Raw genomic sequence first — 20,478 nt, 5'->3', positions numbered from 1 at the left:
CCCTCTGTATTTCCGTTTTTTTTTCTTTTTGACAATATAAATTTAAATATAAACGTGTATAGGAAAGTAAGAAGATTGAAATTAATCGGGAAGACAGGAGCGACAAGTTTTGATGAACAAAAACAAATTTTAGGCAGTGAAATTCCGAGTTATAGTATTTATTTATCACTGTCATCGTACAGCCCTTTTCGATAATATCCACGATTCAGTCGTCGCACTTTATTTTTTTCTCCTTTTTTTATAATTTGAATTATAAAGCTATACATTCAATTTTTACCTCAATAATCTACTTACATACTTAAGATCAAAGTTTATGTTGTTGGTAATAGTTGTTGTTACTTTATTTATTGTTTCTTCGTTTTGCCTCTTTACCGCTAGTAATGGTTAGTCGTTTGCTTAGTGAAATGCGTCACTGAAAATTTCATTTCTTTTCCTTCATTTATCAAGATATGAAATCGGAGCAGTATTTCTTGGCCAAGCATGTGTTATAAATGCAAAAAGACATAATAAGGTCGGTGTTAGTTTGTTAGCACTCGAATATACCTATATGACTAGTTTTCTGTGTCAACAGATTTTCTTAAAAATATAAATTATTTACAAGGATTTCAGCTAATTTTATCGAGATTTAATAACCTTGGTTTAATCACATCAATAATACCGAAGTATAGAAGGGCCGTGGCTGTGTCCGATTTTTATTAAAGAAAGAAAGAGAAAAGAACAAAGATAAATTACAAAAAAGATTGTATTTAGTCGACCGATGTATTACGTTCTACTCTATGAACGTTATACGCGCTACTATCTTTTTCTTATTTTTGTCTTTTCAAACAAATCAAGATATCTATTTTTGTTTTTTAATTCATTCTAATGAGCGAAAGAAAAAAGATTCGTATGAGTCGGGACAAACCACAATACACATCGAATATCGAAGCGAAACAAGTGCGGTGCTCATAATCGTTTTTATTTTTATTATTTTCGCATTGCTGTACGATCGAGTTATGCTTCCGTATGTAATAATTATACCATTTTCTCCTCATCTTGTTTTTCAGTTAATCTGTGTTAACTTGTATATACAAAATAAGTTTCTATGATACATCTTGGTCACTTTACGATAGAAAGTTCTTTTTTTTTTTTGCTTCATTTATTATTTCAAATAATTCGTTCCGTTTGTCGACGAATTTAAACATTCGCTAGTAAAATGCCCTTTATTATTTCAGCCTAGTAACAGGTTATTACGATTATTCGTGATAACTAGTTACAATTCTGTACTTGCTACATATTCGCATTTTTTTCTTTTAGAGCTGTACAGTCAACTGAAGTAGTATAGCGCGTCCTTGACATTTGTTTAATTAAAATTTATCCAATATGGAAATATCCTACCTCTTTCGAAACTATCTTATGACTTAATGAAAAAAAAAAAGGAGAGAATATATCGATCATTCGATTAAATTATATTTTTTATATATCGAACATACGAAACAGTTTGTAAATAAAATATGTTCGAATCTACCGCATTAACATTTTTTAGCCTAAAGCTTTAGCCACGGCACCCTTTTTCTTTTTTTTCCTTTTTTTATTTTTTTCTGTTTTCTTTTAATCATTTAATTCCATTCTTTCTTCCTGTTTACTTAAATATAAAAATACATAGCCAGTCTATACATAGAGCGTGCAAAGTGGCACAGTGAACTGAGTTACCAGATATCCTGGATAGTTAACTACCGCTCTCGGCATTCAACGGTGGTTCCATTTCATCGTGACTTCTGTTCCTGTTACTCGATACAGGGAAACCTGAGGTTTTTGGCAGCGGGTTAGTTATTACACTATCACTATGAGATGTTGTCGCGTTGTACATAGAATTATCAAAGTGTTGCAAGCATTGAAATTCTGAGCCGGGCAGCAATAAAGTAGTTTGGGTGGGAAGATTTGTTAATGACACCATCCCTGGTGTCATCATTTGCTTATTAAAGCAACTCCTTAATGCCTCTTCGATTAAATTTGCTATTTTATCACGATCATTCTACAACAAATAGTAATTTTGAAATTGTGTTGTGCTCCTTTTTTAAAATATTTAATAAAATAAATACCTCATTAATAAATCCAAAATGTACAAGCTCCTGCGCAAGAAGCATTGAAGTATCTAATTGACTCACAGGACATGTCAATTGCCTATTCATTTTGTCATCCATTCGTAATAATATTGTCATCTATAAAATACACCAGCGTAAAAAAACACAAACTAGACTTGACAGTTGACGTTAGGTAACTCATCACATTGTGCTATATCACTCACAAGTAATTCACAACTTTCTTCTCTAGGCTTAACGTTACACATCATATTAACTACTCTTCGAGACTCCACGTCCACCGGTTCGGGTGTAACAGATTTCACCGATTCTGTAACCTCGGGCGATATCGCCCGAGGTCGAACGGGTGGTGGTAATTTCGCCATAAATGCTGTCAAGGGATATATACCATATCTGTCGACCCAAATAATTTATGTGATTGAAGAATAGATATAAGGTTAAAAACGCAATCATTTCGATACATTCGTCGTAAAACTATTTAATATACTTACTTTACATCTTCGACGAACTTTTCTAACTTCTCTGTAACAGGAATATCACTTAACCGAATCTGCTGCGGTGGTCGACCTTGATATTTAATTTCTGCGACTACCGTATCAGGACCGTAGAGCCTTTGCAAAACTTCGTCTGTTATCGTTTCTGAAATATTAGCTGAAAAAGTTGTGAAAATTAATTGATTTCTAAGAAATTCCACTTAACGTTCTATTTTTACTGGACTATCCGCTACATTATATAACTTTTTATTATAAAAAATATAATACCTATAATTAGAACACATGATAAATTCTGAAGAACAAGACAATATAGAGATTAGATAATGGCGATATTAGTAAACTTACTGGCTGAATTAACCAAAGCATGAGCAGCAAGTAATTTTAATGAATGCACTTCAAATAAGACAGGATGAAAAAGGAGCTCTCTTGCACTTGGTCTACTAAGTGGGTCTACTTGAAGACATTTTCGAATGAAATCTTTCTGCTGGGCATCATCTAACGATTCTATAGTTTTTCGAACGTTATCCTCGGTCACGATCGTACCGGTATCACCGTTACCCTGAATTTCCAATGCAGCCATTTCCAGAGCACACATTCCGAATGAATAAATATCAATGGCAGGGGTTACAGAGTCTAAAAAACACAGCAAGGTATATTGCAACAACATGTATAATAACATAATATATAAAGAGATTATCAATAATCTGATACACTTACTTCCATATTCAGGCGCTACAAAGTGCATATTCTTCATGTTTGCTCTACATGTTTTAACATGATGATGAATCGCATCGGGAGCCACTGTAATGATAAGAAGAACATATGGTTATTTCTAAGAAAATATATTTCAGATAGGCACTCACAAAATATGTATATTTGTATGAAAGTATTTAACAAGCAATGAGTTAAAAAACTTTCTTTGCGAGGTAGCAGGAATTCTTTGTATTTATTTGCCCAAATATAGACAAAAACAAAGAAAAGGAAAAAGAACAAATACAGTCACAACAATGTAACTATCTTTTTACCTTTTCGAATACCCGCCACCTCCATGATAACAAGTGGATTAATGAACCGCTAGAAAAATTGTGTTGTAACTGAAAAATTATCCTACAAGTAACTTGAGCCCTCATACAGTTAATAATTCTCGCATATACATACGTATGCACGAAAGTGCCTCTGAGGGGGGTCAAACATAGCGCATAAAAGCAAGATAAATGAAATGCAAGCAATCAGCAAGAAAGTAATTTACACGGTTTGTTCTTGGATAATTTATATTCCAAAAAGAGGCACTTTCGTTGAGCATGATGAAATTCTACTTTACATTTTCAAGGACCAAAACGGAATTCGTAGAATTTGTTTTGTTCGTGAATAAGGATACAACAAAAATTAGAGCACAATGAAAAATGCGTGCGCTAGATAATGATTATAGAAGGACTAAGAGACATCTTAGGCCCCTTGCCCTTCTTTGTTATTATAACCCAAGAGATGAAGAAGTGCAATGTAATGATATGAAGGATATTAAAATCAAATAAATTTTGAATATTTTATATGAACCACTCTACCAATAATCAAAATGTAGATATATGTATATATATGTATACACATACATACATATATATATACATAAATAGGAATGTTTACCTCAATATGCCTAAATTACTTAGCTGGCAATAGTCGATGATTATCTGCCAAATGCATTTTCTTCAAATTCACCATCTTTTCACAATTTACACCAGAACCGAAGAATCGTCGTTATCAGTTGATTTTATCCTCTGGATGGGCGAAAGTACGATTGTACTTCCTCTCTCTTCGAAGACTTTGCTGTGTTTTTTTCATTATCTAGATTAGCCTATTTGCTACAATTAAAAACGAGGACTCAAGTTACTCCTAATATGTAAACAGTACTTTATACACAATCTTTCTAACAGATTTATTTTACTAATAGATAGGATAAAAAAGGAAATAAGCGAGTGAGAAAAGGAAAAGGATAAATCACATCACAATATAAACGCAGTAACAACAATAATGTGGAATGGTTCTGAATGAATAAATCTAATTAAAATAGAAAGTTATTAAGAACATTCGGCAGAGATAATATCCCACTTTTTTTGACATATATTTATCATTAAAGCTTATTTAAAGAATAATCTTTTTTATATCGTTAATCTTACTATAAAATCCAATTAGGATAATGTTAAATTTATAGCATGGAGTAAAACTTTCTTCACAATATATAACTATATCACACACTTTTTCACACATAATTATGCCTTATGATAAAACATTTGGATATCAGTGTATATTGTTTACACGTCGTTTAGTTTAATTATTAAATAACACGCGATATTATAAATTACGTTGAATAGAAATTAATTGAGTAACTGTATAAAACTTATTTATTACTGTCGATTGACTTATCGAGTACGAATACCGAGGAGGCAATCACAGTAATGGCAATATACGTACTTTATGTGTTTGTACCCCATGTAAGAATGAAATAAATATCAGTTAGCTCACAGTTGTTATTTCAACATCAGTGGTTGGTCGATTTTATATATATATATATATATAAAAATATATATATATATTTTATAATAATCCTATATTGTGATTTATAGTTTTCATCCATGAAAAATATGAGAAACAAAACTATAAGCCTCTCATATAGTCCTGTGAATAAAAAAGGGGAAGTGCCTTGCAAACTCTTATTCCAATATATGTTAAATAGTTTCATTTAGGGATAAGTGCTCTCTTGAATACCTATGAGCAACTATATAATATCTTGTACTTGCTAGCAGCGTGTTTCACTGTACAAAGTACAGAAACATTAAGACTGTACTTTTTGGATACAAAATGTGTCTCATAGAATAGAATTTTCTTTCTGTTTTGTTAATTAATTACTTACCTGAACCAATTTTTACGAGCCCATTATGTTGAATAAATATAGTGTCACAAGTAAGATTTCCATGAATAATGGGAGGTGAACAGGAATGCAAATAACTGAAAAATTCAAAGACATTAATGCATATAACAGAAATATATACATATATAAATAAATAAGCATTATTATTTAAGAAATAATATATATAAAGAATCATGTGTTACCTCAATGCAGAAAGTATTTGAGTACACCAACGCTTCCATGCTTGCAAGGGTAATTTTTTCACATTGCGTTTTGTTCTTTTTAGGAACTGTTTTAAAGACCCAGAAGACATATACTCCGTTATAAATATAACCTAATAAATAATAAATAACATCATAATTAATATTCAAGCCAATTTAAACTTCAACTCCTTTCTTTCATAACATACCCGAGGTTTATCATTATGGGTATCTGTCCAATACCTATGAAATTTAACAATATTAGGATGTTCCAACTGTGTAAGATTTTCAAATACAAGTTGTATCTTTTCTTCTTGTGCTTTGAAGTTCTTTCTTTCAGAAAATTGCACCTCATTCCAAACAACTTCAACTCCTTCCTCAGTATCCATTGCCAAATAGGCACAGTCGATTCCTGGTACATCACGTTGTTCCACCTAAATAGAAAATAATATTATTTACAAAAATACTTCATTTCATTCATGTATGATTACTTATGAAACATAAACTAATTACACAAATACATAAAGTTAGTATATTTACAAGTTTCATTTACAAATATATATTAATATCTATTTACAACAGACAAAAATTATACAAAGAAAAACAAAAACAGGCTATTAACAAATTACATTTGAATAGTCTATGGTTATGAAATGACAGAATATATTACTGCAATCATTCATTTTAAGTTACTTAAGCATAACTCAAACAATTTCATGCCTGATGTCATTACATCAATGTGACCTTGCAAAGAATTTAAGGAGGGGAGATAGCTCATTCAATATTTACGACAATGGGCTATATTCAAATAAAATATATTGAGTGATAAATCCTCTGTTTATGTTACATCATTTTGATTGAACAGTTTTAATAAAAAAGATATATAAACCAAAAGAGATAGCCTATTTTTCTCTAAATAGACATACCTCCATTTCAGTAACTTCGTTTTCACTGCCTCTGGCTGCTCCAAAGGTAGAGCCTTCGGCTAACGTGGACTTGGAACCTACATATACCTAACATAAAATAATGGTTATTGAACATCAAACAGATAAAACATCTCCATTGCTTTTTATTCAATGTTATTTATGTTTTACAAAAGAATATTCAGTCTTTAAATAGAACAATAAAGCGGATTTGCAAATACACCTGGTTAATGATGGACTATGCTGATTTGTTTCTAGAATGAAAATAGAAAGTACCACAGATGCTGAAAGCTTAGTGACAAGAAATTGTTGAAAATCAGTTTACACTTACAAATTCGAAAACATTTAATGTTTACATAAATTTTTAAGAAACTAGTTTGCCAAGCTTGAAGACATTTTTGTATAATACATTTCAAGCAATATATTTAGTAATTTTATGACATAATGAGCTAATTTTATGATATATGTATACATGTATAATGCATGTATAATATATATAATTGTGTTTAATATATATATATATATATATATATATATATATATATATATACACAATTTGGCTTTAGCTTACTTTTTCCAGCCTCGAATGAAACAAGTACTAAGCTAGATTATAAGAAAAATAGCTTATAGCTGTTAGATTTTTAGTTCCCTTTGAAGGAATATTTAATAATATCTTTTTGTTACCTACCATATTAATATATGAAGTCTCAAAATATATCGCTATATTACATAGAAAAGAATTGCATAAACTACATCCATATCTCACTGTTTACTCTGATTTATTTGTATACAAACGTCCCAATAGTCTAACCAAATTGGAATCAATGCCGAGACAAAATGTATCACAAGAGACTTCCTTCGTCACATTTCTCATATAGAGATAATACAATTATGGTTCCAGCAAGAACATATATAGACCAAATATGTTTGAAACCATATTAATCAGAACAAAATCCCAACCAAGTAAATAAACAAAATGTAAACAAGATGTAAACACATAGATGTGAGTATATTATAAAAAGATGAATCGTACCTCTTCCCGACGTTTGAGCCACCGCCCGCAGGGGCTCTCCTCCAGGATTTCACTCTCATCTTCCGAATCTTCACCACTTTCCCGCGGTGACTTGTGCTCTGGGTCCGTGCTGGAGCGACTCCCGGGCATCACACACGCGATTAGTTGAAGGAGCAGCACCGAACAGAGCACAACGCGGCCAAATTCATCGGTGGTAATTCCAAGGATTTACCTCAATATCGCATCTGTTCCGCCGCTTATGTGCACTGTCGATGATACGCACCTAAATGTTACAGGAGAGAACAGAGCCTCTCGGTGCTGTAATACACCTTTAGCACTCACAATGACACATGCAGCGCGACAACCCGAGTTGCAAGGAAAGCTACGATATTTCTGATCTTACGCAGCCACGCGCACGGATCGACGCTTTTCGGTTTCCCTTAGGACTTAGCCAGTGTATCGGTACATCGCGAGGGCCATTCGTGAATCACACTGTCAAAATAAAACCTCTGTTATGAGCAAAATAGCTTCGATCTGACACACACTCTAGTATTCATTTTCGCTCTGTCTTCGGTCACGTTCGCCCAGTATGGCGATTAGCGTGTACCGCACCCTTTTCGGTGCCAATAACAGCGACATCTGTCAATCGTCGCCTCGACAACCAATTTTCTGATCTCGTTCAAGATAATTTCCAGATAATATTTACCGGATTACATGTTCAAATTTCAAGGTACATGTGTTCTTCTATGTTAACACACAGTTCCTGCACATACAATTCCTACGCGATATGAATAAGAAGTAGGAAACAAAACATTAAATTGCTTCGAGGTTATAAAAGCGTGATTTGAGATTTACTTAAATATGATGAATGTCTTGAATTAAACAAACAGTGAATTTCAATAAAATTAGACTTTGAATAGTATTTTGGATTGGAATTATTTGTCGTACTTTATAATGTGACGCACGCGTGTCTACTGCGTGATTATTGTTTATTTGCTAAATGATTCTATTTATAACCTAATAGGTGCAATTAACACAATGACATCTATAAAAACATTACCTTTATTAGAGGGCACAAAATTAATCGTCCTTGATGAAGGTACGTAAGCAAAATACTTCATAAAACTATAGTTTATTTTAGATGTGCAGTAGAATTCCATTTATTGAATGAAATTACAATTAGTATTAGATTAATATACATAATATACGTAAACTCCTATCGTATGAACTGTTCTATTTGATTTGTTTACATGGAGTTCATATAACTGTAGTTAAACAGATATTGTACATGTATATATACATATATATATATTTCAGGAGTGAATGCGATGTATGCTAGAAAATTGGTCACAGGATGGATACAAGTATTGAAAGAAAAAGATCCTAATTGTATTTTCAATTTGCTGTTATTCTCCAATCCAAAATCTTCATACCAATGTGAATATTTTGCATCAAATAATGTAAATATCTTTGATTATTATACAGTTAATGTTAATAATGGACTTGATATAAGTGCTATAAGTGATAAGGATTTTTATAATCTAAAACATATCTTAAAAACTATAGACACAAAATCTACAGTAGTCATTGATTGCTTGACATCATTAATCTTATTTGTTGGCCTATCAAGGGCTATGTGGTTTTTACAGAAGTTAAGCAAAGATGTGCGACAAGTGATTTGTATTTATAGACGAGATTTTGTACAAGATAAAGTACCTTACATTGAAACATTAGGAAGTACATATGTAAAGATACAAAAATTTTCTAGTATGATAGCAAATAACAATACTAATTATATAGTAGAGTTTATGCATCGCAAAGTGGGTGGAGGAATTTTAAAACAACAGGAAATAGTAAGCCAAAATAGTACATCTTATGAAATTGAGTCAAAGAAGCTTGAACAAAGTAAAAAGTCACATCCAGTATATGAAAACCCTAAATTAAAAATTGAGTCTTCATTCAGAATAGAAATAAATGAAAATGAAATGAAACAGAGAAAAGAAGTAGTGTTACCATACACGGCTAATACAAATACAACAAATACATCTAGAATTCACTATCATCCAGAGGATATAGATGATTTTGATGAGGAAGATCCAGATGATGATTTATGTTTCTAACTCATGTATAAAATATTACATTAGAAAAGATAATGGTAATGTTCCAAGCAAAGATATTTATTTTACATTCATTTTACACTTTGTTACAGTTTATATTGCATAATATATAATATTTTGTTGATATAATAAAATTGTTTATTAACGTAGCGGTTTTTTAAATTATTAACAATAAACCTCATAACAATCCTGTAAAAAAATACAGATATTCTAAAGTATTGTTTCACGTTAAAAAGTCAATACTGCATACAATACTAATATTTAAAAATAGGATATTAAATATTACTATTCATCTTTGGCATTTAATTCAATTAATTACCATATTGTTATTGTATTACTTTGTTTTGCAGCATTTTGATTAAACAATGAAACATATATATGAGATTCGTAACTAGATAACAAAGGAAACATAGCCACATACAAAGTTCTGTACAATAAATTCCAGACAATAATTTCATAATTTGATAAAATAAAAAAGTTTTACATATAAGTTCAAGTAAATATCGAAATATTTTAAATAATACATTAAATAAATACAATTTACAAAGATATTCCAATTAAAAAAAAATTAATATTCAATAATATATTTAATCAGAACTGCAAAAGAAGTCTTTTTATGAGACTTGATCCTTGAGTCTTTTGATGAGACAGATATTACAATTAACCATTAAAAGTATAAAGTAAATTTTGATCACAAAAATGATAAGTGCCGTCGATATGTTGCAAAACCCTACTTTCTAATAAGCTACGACCGTATTGAACAGCTTCTTCTCTAGTTTGTGCAACATTTGCTTCAAGCAACCAATTAACTAAATCAGTTCCAGTAAAGACACCTTTATACATCTTTAATAAGCGTCTACGACATATAGCTATACGAGCACGACATTCAGCCAAATGGCAACGATTAAACTGATCCCTAATAGCTCTCACTTCGGGACTTAATGTATCTTCAGGGGGAAGCTGCAGTTCTTTCTCTATAAATGCAAAATATAGTGTGCATTTGAATTATGGAACTTGTTAAATGTAAAAATATAATAAAATGAATATAAGAATATAGCAATACCAGTACGCCATTTACGACACATTTTCTGCAGCCAACATCCTAATTTACCAAGACCAGTATCTAATCCAAAAATAGCAAATACGATTAATGACTGGCCAAAATTTAAGGCAACATCCAAAAATGCTAATTCTGCATAAATTCCAGTCAACTGTTCCATTAATAATGTTCCGATTGATATGGATAAACCCTAAAATAATTATAGTAAATTATAATCTTGTAATAATTTTCAAGTATTCTGTCATATACTTACAATGAACATGGAACATAGAAGTAAAATAACAAATACAAGATGTCGTAAAAACTGAGGATCGTTTCTTTCATTTTCAATGTTTATATATAATTCGCAATCATCAATTTCGTTATTGTTGCTGCTACATGTACCATTTGGACAACCATGTGTATATTCACAGCCGATGCTAACAATATCAAAATATTAATTAAAACAAGATTTTACTAGCTTTATTTTTTATACAATTTACTTACATTGGAGGATGAGAATTTGAAGAAATCAGATCTTCAACATCTACTACGCGTCTTTCGTCATTATTAGTGTCATTATTGGAATTTTCGGTATTATTCGTTAAATTAGAATAAGATGCTGAAATGTTACGACGCTGGTAGCTCTGCTGTAAGACTAAACAGCCCATTGTTACTGTAAAAAGGATGCAATAATAAAGAATATTATTGTTTTAAATAATAAAGAATATTGTGTTTTATTTCATGCATTGTATATTACATACCTACCAATAAAACAGAATGTTAATATAGAAGTAGAAATTGCAGCTTGAACTGTACCAAGTTGAAAATTTGGATTTCTGAACTCAAGTTCAGACTCCCTTGGAGACATAGTGCTACACATTATAATTGCTATTAAAAGTGGAATTCTGAAATATATTATCGATATGATATATGAGTATATTATTAGTCATTTTCTTTCTTTTCGATATTATATATAAAAAAAGAAGTATTCATCATACCCCCATCCAATAGGGTAAAACCATCTTTGAATATTGCAAACAAAATCCAGAGAACGGGAACTTAAGTATAATAAAGTTGCAGCTATTGCTACAGTCCACATACGACTTGCATATACTCCCACAGTAATTAAAATAAACTGGATATACCTATAATAGATCATGGTCAAAATAACACAAGAATTAAATTAAAAAAAATCAAAGTAAATAGTGGAATAAATTACCATAAAATTGAACCAGTATTATCAGGTTCGAGTTTGGTCCATATTATAACACCTATAGCTGTAACTAGCTAAAATCATAATTTTTGTATAAATTTCAACTATAACTGGCATAAATTCTAAGTTAATACAATTTAATACAAACCTGTGCAATTACTATACAAAGTGTACATTTATGAGTGACGCATTTATATTTTTTTCTTCTTAATCCAATTAGACAAATAATTAACCATGTGCAAACTGTTATTGAAGCAATGCTTACATCAAAAGAAAATATATTCAGTTGGTATGCATAATTTTTTGGACTAACTCCAGTAGAAACAGCATCGATTAACTTTGCTGATACAAACATTAGTGGAGCAGATAAGAAAGTACAAGCAACCATTGCTGATGCAATTAAATCAATTTCGATATTATATCGAAGAGTGAAAATAAATAAGGCTGGTGCTGTAGGAATAGTTCCATACAGGAATCCATAAGTACTTAGATCTTGAGTATCTGTAGCATTCTCGCCAGCATTTAAGAGAATAATAGATTCTCTTATGACCAAAGGAAGTACCAACAATTTTACTGATATCAATATACCGGGTATTACAAGAGCTGTGCCCTTCAATTTGTGTACTTTTCCAACCATCATTAATCCCAACAACAAAAGAGCACTTGCAGAAAAAGCATTACCAAATACATCGAGCACAGTTGCTAATATAGCAGGTACTAAATGACCAAAGACAAGATTACCAAGAATACCAAGAACAGTCATAACAAGTACTGGATTTAGTGCAATTCCTTTTACAATAGAACAAACCATGTCTCTATAATTTCTATGATTTTCACCAGAACGTTTACCAATTTCTAATAATACAAAACCAATTGGATTTAAAATAGCCAATGATATAGGTGCCATTAAGTATAAATAAGCAGCATATTCAGGATGTGTTTCTTCATATAGTGCTTGAACTATAAAAATATGTTATTTTTGGTATATAGATTACTTTAAACTATATTAAGAATGATTTTTAATTTACTTACTCATAGGATATCCAATAGCAAAATCATTACTCTGAGTGGTAAATATTGCAAAAAGTGCAGCACAACCTGGATTTGATGGTCTTTTAATAACAAGAGATATACCAAGAACAACAAGAAATACACAACTTTTAGCTATCAATACAGCAAGAAGGAATTTCCAGTTTACTAGACTAAAATCAAGCTTTGCCAGTGACATAAAAATTAAAGAAGGTAGAGCAAACGTTCCTACAAAAGTATTTAGCCCATTTCCTTCTATTTTAGTGATAACGTCAAATCTTCCTGCAATATATCTAAAAAAACAAGCACTTTATTTATATACATCTTAAAATTCATATGATAAAAATTTAAAGATTACATAGTTACAAAAAATTCACCCGCATAATATAATAGCAAAACACTGTATCAGAGCAAGATATAAATTATCTATTGGTTCAACTCTCATTGTTGAAATCTGAGTTTCTTCCAGTAGAGACATGACTAATGCTGCTTTTTAAATTCCTGGAAATATAGAATAATTTAATTTAGATGTACATGTGAAAAATGTTAAAAAGAAATGAAAAAAGATAAATTACTTTTCAGCATATATATATTTATATTATAATTGTTTTTAATACAGATATTGTCATCTTTCTAATATAACATTGTTATTGTTGCAAGAAGGGCATGTACACAAAAAAATATTATGCAGCATTAACCCCATATCAACTTCATCTCTATTCACACTATATTATTTCTTTCACTGACTGAAATAAAAAGATTTTAAATGTACTTCTAAAATAATGATACCCATATGTTCATAAATATCAAGTTACTAAACATTACAAAGAAATAAAAGAACTAAAAGATTTATTGTTTTAGAGTACTAAAAACGACAGTACATCATAGTCTACAATATAACAATACAATCTGAAAAATATATAAATTTTCGCTCACGCAAAAATATTAACATCCAATCACGTTCAATATTTATTATATCCTTCGTTTATAATATAAAGTCAAAAGTATCTATGAAAAACAAGTAAAAAACTCTTCAGAGATATAATGAAAGATATCAGCGTTGTTTAATACAATAAAAATATATTATGCAAGTTCATATCGACAAAACATTTATAGTACTCTATATGCATTACGTGTATAGGCAATTTTTAATCTTATGAACTCGAATACAGCATCGATATCTCTAGCTAAATCATGTGATTGGTTCACCTATATCACGTGCTTCGAACAAAACATCGGACTCGTTGCACGAAAATGTTTGATTTCAAATTTCAAATTATAGTTCTAAAATACGGGAATTTTATTTGTATCTATAACGTTATGCTATTAAGTAAAATCGCTTTGAAATGTATTCAAAATTAACATAGATATTATAAAATTATACAATCATAAATATCATCGTTATATAAATCGTAATCGTCATTTAGTTTTATTATTTATCACTGTATACGCATTAATGAATTTAAGTTTGATAAATTTTGATAAAACAAAAGTCCTGATATCTTATATCAATATTCAAGAACGACAATTCATTAATTGATAGCAAAATCATGTGCGCCTGATATAAATTTAGAAAACAGATACATACCATGTTACGTGTAATCGGTAGAAAATGTAATTCTCATATTCCATATAATACTCGTAATTAAATATTACGTATGTAGAAAATTCTAAGCGTTTAGAAAATATACATAATTTGCGCAAATTCCCCAATAATGAGACGCAAAATAAATGTGATAAGAAAATAGCCTCGTGTCAGTTCTATGTCGAAATATTTCTAGTTGGTTGCATCAATTAAATGGTGCAGTACTGTCTGTACAGAATTACGACTAATAGGTTATCGTTAAATTATCGGAAAAAAATATATATACATATCTATTTTTATATATAATTGTGATAGATTTCGAACTTAAATAATACATAATAGATATTATCTTAAAAAATGCAACAAATAATTGCATTTTTACAAATCTCTATTAAATAACAAATAAATAAAACAAGCAAAAAAAATTATTTTAATTGATGTTAATCCTAGAAGATTAGTTTATTTTTTTATTGATATTTGTATCAGTATGTTGAACTTGCTTTTATACAGCAATGCAGTGTTTAAATTGCCAGTGAAATATGTATATCTTTACGTCACTGACCTCCATGAATCATACATTCTTATAATATTGCGCAATAAAGCTGTTCTACTATAAACAGAAACAGAAACGTTTGATAAATATTTCTCAAATCGATGTATTTATTCATTGTCTACCGATTAAAAGATTAACAGAAATCTGATATTTTTTTATATATATGTCGGAGATGGAAAGACAGCGGGATTTCCCGTCCGGAATGTTGGGAAAAAAACACAATACACTAGTCCAGGCTTTACTATAGCCGCCCTTAAGTAATAAAAATAAGAAATAGTCTTAATGTTCCAATCTGACTTTATGACGATGGGTTTGGGCTTGAAGTGACATGGCAGGTCACCAGACGTAGCCATGTCACTTATATATGTCATATATATATATTATATGTCATATATATATATATATAAAGATTTACGCAAGTATGTATATGCATAGCTACTTTGCTTAGTCACGGAAATTCATGGAAGTACTTGACTTATTGATAACACGAAACTATTCGAACATGAACATTTTCCAAATCATGATTGAGAAAACAATAACATTCAATATAAGAATATTGTAATATTTATAATATATTATGTTAATAAAAATGTGATACAGTTGTATAACTTTTGCGTACGATGTACGCAACAGCTTTTCTATAAGCCTGGAATTGGAAATGAAAAAACGAAGTCGCTGTCGAACAGATTGTGCCACTAAAGCAGTTGGTTTATTTCCAATTTTCTCGAATAAATAATATAACTGCGTAGTAATTTCGCTTCATCGAAACAGACATCGGATCACATTATAATCACGTGGTCGATAGATAGCGTATCTAATGTGACTATGTATTAATTTGTCTACGTGTATGTGTACAGATTTCGTGTGGTCGCGTGTATGCGATCAAATACAAATCTATATACATGTGTATTCGCATACTGCCTTCATGTGACGTCAGCTGATTCACCGAAACAGCGTTTGCTTTTTCTACATTATATCAGTTCCATCGCGATAAGAATTCCACACAAAAAGAAAGCTCGGTACTTGGAAATACCGGTTCAAGGTCATTTGAAAAAAATATGTTATATATATATATATATGTGTGTGTATACACACATGCGCGCGCGCGAGGCAAAAGGTGAGACCAATCCTTGACTTTGTGTCCATTTGGTCCTTTTTTTTCTTGGAAATCCTACTAATTATGTTAGCGTTCCGTAAAATACAATAGTTATTTATCATAATGTTCAAGTCAAGCGGAGCTGGCGTAAGGCTTCGATAGCTGAATAACTGGAAAAGGGTATAATTTTCAGAAGCATAATATTGTCTGGCCAATCATATCAGAGATGAATTTCCCTGTGACTAACCTCATCCTCTTTTGTTTTATGCGTTAATATTCACCATTTTGAAAATTTGTTAAATTCATGGAATGTACAATTTGAGGATCCGCGCAAACTTTGAATAATTACAATAACAATATGGAAACACGTTTATCGGATGTATAAAATGCGATTGGATGTAACACGAGAATCGGAAGTAACGTAAGATGGTATCGTTTAATTGCTAGAGAAGAAAAATCAGTTTTCTGATTTGTTTATAATAAGAAAGAAAACACGCAACTACGTCTTCTAAACTTTACATGGATAGCGATCACGTGGTGAATTATCAAAGACTTGCAAGAGAGGTAAGGGGAAGAGGAGAGACCTGAACGTATATAATCTTCAGCACGCATTCCACCACCCAGTTCTGCTTCGACTTCGGACGTGTGAATTGTGTCAAGCTTCCGAGGAGAGAAAGTTTTTGTTTGTTTGGTGCGCTCATTGTATGGGTAAGTTTTGTGGTTTATTTTGACTTCCTTTTCTTTTCTTTTTGCTTATTGAGGGTACTAAATCGAAAGATGTAATTACTGTATATTTTATAAAATAAAACGATTAACTGGTAGAAAATAATTCATGTATGCATACTTGAAACATCTTGTGTGCCCTAGTTCAGGAGGGAAATGCCTTTCACTTACCAACATTACATGTTGTAACCTAAGTCAGTGTATTTAATGACGTAATAAATTACAAACAAGGTACATTTTTGGTATAAATAATATATCACGTAAGCCACAAATTACAGGATGCGAAAAAATGTAAACATCAATGTTTTGGCGTCAATGGAATTTATGACTGTCACATCGTTATTTTTAGAATATACCTGAAATTTTTCTTTTTGAAATTACAAGAAAAAAATATCGAATAAATGTATATTTTTTTCTCTCTTACGTAATTATTTTGATTCTACTGATTAATCTGTTTTGAATCAACTTGAAGCATATTACATACTAAAAGTCGAATATATTCACATATTTTCTTTAATAAATATTCAGTGCTTTGTCACCCATTGATAATTTTTTTTTTCGAAGTTAGTAAGTGAAAATTAGTGTACTAGCGCGAACGGTAACACTGTGACGAAAGTCGTAGTAGACACGTGGCATGCTACTTATCTATTTGGTCGTGTATTGATTCACCATGCGTATATACTGTCGCCATGTTAGATACCAAGCCAACGACAACTCCGATCCGCTTCTCTGCATTTATTTCGCAAATTTTGTCATACGGCATTGTACTAATTCGTGTGCTTAAATAGCAATGGACATATGGTAAATATATTTATCAATAGAAATAGTAATTACATCAAGTAAATCATAACTTGTATTGATTGAAAAGGGTAGTTTTACACTTATGGACGTGCAACGCAAATACCATACTTTTTATACATTTTAATTTTTAATTATCTTTCGTTCGAAACGACAAATTACTTGTATGAAGTTTTGAATAACATGACTATTGAAAAAACAAATGCTTACTGTTACTATATGAATAATTTTAAGAAGCTATATTTACAGAGCGAGAGAAGAGTATAAAACACGGAGAGAGCCCTGTAGAGCCAATAAGCAGCTGCAGGGATGAGCATGGCTTTGTGCCAACAGTCGGCCGTTGGGGAAGTGAATGGCCGAGTTGACTCGAGACGGCAGAGATATGGTGCCAGCCACAGGGGCAGGCACGCGGGCCCTGGATCAGAGGTGTGCCGCTGCCCCTGCCGGTATGGGCCCATTACGAGGCACCAGCCTTGACCGTACTAACGGTCGAACAATATGAGGAACTAGCAGGCAGCGTTGAATTAGAAACGCAACACTTATTGCGTGAGCATCGCTATGACACCATTGGCAATTTCCTTAAGTAATTGTCATAACATACCTTTTTTCATAAATTCTCGCTTATAGACTATTATTGAAAAACTTTATTTCACAATTAACAGATTTTATAAGGATTATATTGCAAGTGGTGAAACCGTACTGGAGAGATTTTATCACAAATATCAACCACTTATAACACGTGAACATCATACCTGTGTGGGTTTGGGATTTGAATTGCTATACCGTTTAAGATGTTTGAATAAACGATTTCCTGGTATAGCAGGTGGCCTCTACTTAGTATCCTGTGAAGAGGTATTATTTATGATTCATAAACAGTTGAATTATTTTATTTTTATTTAATATACAGGGTGGTTGGTAACTGGTGGTATAAGCGGAAAGGGGGTGATTCTACGCGAAAAAAGAAGTCGAAAATATAGAATAAAAATTTTTCGTTTGAGGCTTTCTTTTCGAGAAAATCGACTTTGAATTTTCGCTCGGTACGCGTACGGTACGTTATAACGGACCTCACTGTAGATCGTTGTCTTAATGGAAAAATTGTTTAAGAAAAAGAAAATTTTATTCTATATTTTCGACTTATTTTTTCGCGCAGAATCACCCCCTTTCCGCTTGTACCACCAGTTACCACCACCCTGTATAATTCTAGATTCTATGAGTTCTTTTTTTTTACAGACGATCGATAATATTGCTAATTATGTTGGTGGACCACCCGCTGCAGATAGCGGAGAAAAGGAACATGTATTAGTATGTCTAAAAATCGAAATTGGTGGACGAAAAGGAGTTATGCTCCTTGATCCTGGATATCATGTAGCTCGAGTAATTACTGTGATGGAGGATAAGTTATACCCACATACGGGCTGGTTTATTCAATCTGATGAACCAGATTGCAAAAAAGAGTACAATTACTTTCTATGCACTAATGATCCTGATTACATTGAATGGCATGAGAGAAAAACTCGATCTGGTACCCTAGAGAGAACACAAGTTGCTCTTATATACGTGGCAAGGCCTTATTTAACTGCCATTGATGTTACTGAACGCAGAAATTTAGTTTATAACTTCAGGAGCCTTCTTGCAAGAGATACTAAAGGTCATGTTACAGCTGGTATATATTTTCCTGTTGTGCTAGATATAAACAATGCACAAACCTTTTCAATTTTTTATCAAACTAACAATGGCAAAAAACGAATTAAAATGGCATTCAACAAATTCTGCAGTTCACCGAAGGTACGTTTTACATTCATATACAGATTAATGTTAGACGATTGTAAATAATTAATTTTAAATCACCTTATTCAGATGCCTGGTGCCGAAGAAAAAGAAGTCATTGCTGAATGTGCTCGGCAATTAGGTCTCTCGCAAGTTACCCTAGAGGATCTATTATGTACTCTTGCAACAGTTATGAGTGACTCAGCCTTCGTGGCTCAACTCCTGGCTATTAATTCAAGAATCAACACTTTAGCAGAGGACAATTAACAGAAGTCAATCTGCCCTGTGTGGTGCAGACAATATATAATGTATCATTTTTTTTGCCGGCTTTCCTCTTACGTTCTTTTTATTTTGTTGATGGTTATCTTAATAGCTCTCCTATGTACTACAGATATTAATTTTATTCTGATTATAAAATAGGGTATAATATTTTTTAATGAACTTTAGTAAAACTTGTGTATTTAATGCATTGTTGTTAACAGTTCGATGAAAATATTAATGTATGTATTAATAATTTTTGAAGATTGTTTTCAAAATTCAATAATAGCATATATTTACACCATTCTTTATTATTGCTTATATAAATATTTAATCGTAGGTCGTTTTGAAGTTTTAGGAACTTGAATGCTTTCATTGAAACAATACTGAGTAAAATTAGTTTCCTGCTTATGTTTTAAAAAACAAAAATCATAAAAAATGGTGGTATTAGGGATGACTTATATTCAATCTCTTTGTTAGTATAAAGGTGGATTAAGTTATGCTAAATCTATAATTTTTATTTGAATAAACAGAGACAAGAATCATTACATTCAATTGTACATTTATTGATAAATATACTACCCCAAAATATGTTCATTTTTACTTGAAATTGAGAATGTACTAATATATTTTTAAATTCGAATATTCTTAATATCAAAAATATAACTAAAACTTAAATGTTATT

At 31.2% G+C, this 20,478-nt stretch overlaps 4 protein-coding genes across 11 annotated transcripts; 2 read left to right on the top strand and 2 right to left on the bottom strand.

The window, feature by feature from the left end:
* Positions 1-1,612: 1,612 nt before the first annotated feature.
* LOC100740615 (nuclear receptor-binding protein homolog) lies at positions 1,613-8,078 on the bottom strand. 4 transcript variants are annotated; one of them, XM_012383069.3, is made up of 11 exons: positions 7,634-8,078; positions 6,604-6,690; positions 5,887-6,111; positions 5,681-5,811; positions 5,481-5,575; positions 3,293-3,376; positions 2,921-3,208; positions 2,573-2,732; positions 2,288-2,474; positions 2,082-2,201; positions 1,613-2,014 (listed from the first exon to the last, which is right to left on the bottom strand). In XM_012383069.3, exons 1-11 carry the CDS (start codon positions 7,760-7,762, stop codon positions 1,709-1,711), a joined length of 1,812 nt encoding a protein of 603 aa, XP_012238492.1. In that variant the 5' UTR covers positions 7,763-8,078; the 3' UTR covers positions 1,613-1,708. The 4 variants fall into 4 exon arrangements, with proteins under 4 accessions (XP_012238492.1, XP_012238493.1, XP_012238494.1 ...); XM_012383070.2 differs by lacking the exon at positions 6,604-6,690; XM_012383071.3 differs by lacking the exons at positions 6,604-6,690; positions 7,634-8,078 and adding an exon at positions 6,307-6,375.
* Positions 8,079-8,251: 173 nt separating this feature from the next.
* On the top strand, positions 8,252-9,853 carry LOC100740496 (elongator complex protein 5). Its single transcript, XM_003487854.4, has 3 exons — positions 8,252-8,342; positions 8,637-8,711; positions 8,930-9,853. The coding sequence occupies exons 1-3, from the start codon at positions 8,327-8,329 to the stop codon at positions 9,730-9,732; spliced, it is 894 nt and encodes a 297-aa protein (XP_003487902.2). The 5' UTR covers positions 8,252-8,326; the 3' UTR covers positions 9,733-9,853.
* Positions 9,854-10,291: 438 nt separating this feature from the next.
* Positions 10,292-14,176, bottom strand: LOC100740379 (integral membrane protein GPR155). Of its 3 annotated transcripts, XM_012383066.3 has the most exons (12): positions 13,950-14,176; positions 13,589-13,759; positions 13,391-13,514; positions 13,017-13,306; positions 12,133-12,944; positions 11,991-12,058; positions 11,770-11,916; positions 11,537-11,676; positions 11,276-11,444; positions 11,043-11,208; positions 10,793-10,979; positions 10,292-10,703 (listed from the first exon to the last, which is right to left on the bottom strand). In XM_012383066.3, the coding sequence occupies exons 3-12, from the start codon at positions 13,489-13,491 to the stop codon at positions 10,390-10,392; spliced, it is 2,394 nt and encodes a 797-aa protein (XP_012238489.1). In that variant the 5' UTR covers positions 13,492-13,514; positions 13,589-13,759; positions 13,950-14,176; the 3' UTR covers positions 10,292-10,389. The 3 variants fall into 3 exon arrangements, with proteins under 3 accessions (XP_012238489.1, XP_024221925.1, XP_012238491.1); XM_024366157.2 differs by lacking the exon at positions 13,950-14,176 and having other exon boundaries at positions 13,589-13,822; XM_012383068.3 differs by lacking the exons at positions 13,589-13,759; positions 13,950-14,176 and having other exon boundaries at positions 13,380-13,515.
* A 2,625-nt stretch (positions 14,177-16,801) lies between these two features.
* LOC100745406 lies at positions 16,802-20,341 on the top strand. 3 transcript variants are annotated; one of them, XM_033319739.1, is made up of 5 exons: positions 16,802-16,955; positions 18,018-18,351; positions 18,431-18,620; positions 18,999-19,553; positions 19,626-20,341. In XM_033319739.1, the coding sequence occupies exons 4-5, from the start codon at positions 19,110-19,112 to the stop codon at positions 19,800-19,802; spliced, it is 621 nt and encodes a 206-aa protein (XP_033175630.1). In that variant the 5' UTR covers positions 16,802-16,955; positions 18,018-18,351; positions 18,431-18,620; positions 18,999-19,109; the 3' UTR covers positions 19,803-20,341. The 3 variants fall into 3 exon arrangements, with proteins under 3 accessions (XP_033175630.1, XP_033175629.1, XP_024221910.1); XM_033319738.1 differs by lacking the exons at positions 16,802-16,955; positions 18,018-18,351; positions 18,431-18,620 and having other exon boundaries at positions 18,963-19,553; XM_024366142.1 differs by lacking the exons at positions 16,802-16,955; positions 18,018-18,351; positions 18,431-18,620 and having other exon boundaries at positions 18,963-19,557.
* The last annotated feature ends 137 nt before the right edge of the window (positions 20,342-20,478 follow it).

Source organism: Bombus impatiens, unplaced genomic scaffold, assembly GCF_000188095.3.
Source record: "Bombus impatiens unplaced genomic scaffold, BIMP_2.2 scf_0203, whole genome shotgun sequence".
Classification (NCBI taxonomy): Eukaryota; Metazoa; Arthropoda; class Insecta; order Hymenoptera; family Apidae; genus Bombus; species Bombus impatiens.
The sequence above is the reverse complement of the archived record's forward strand: the minus strand, read 5'-3'. Positions and strand labels throughout refer to the sequence as shown.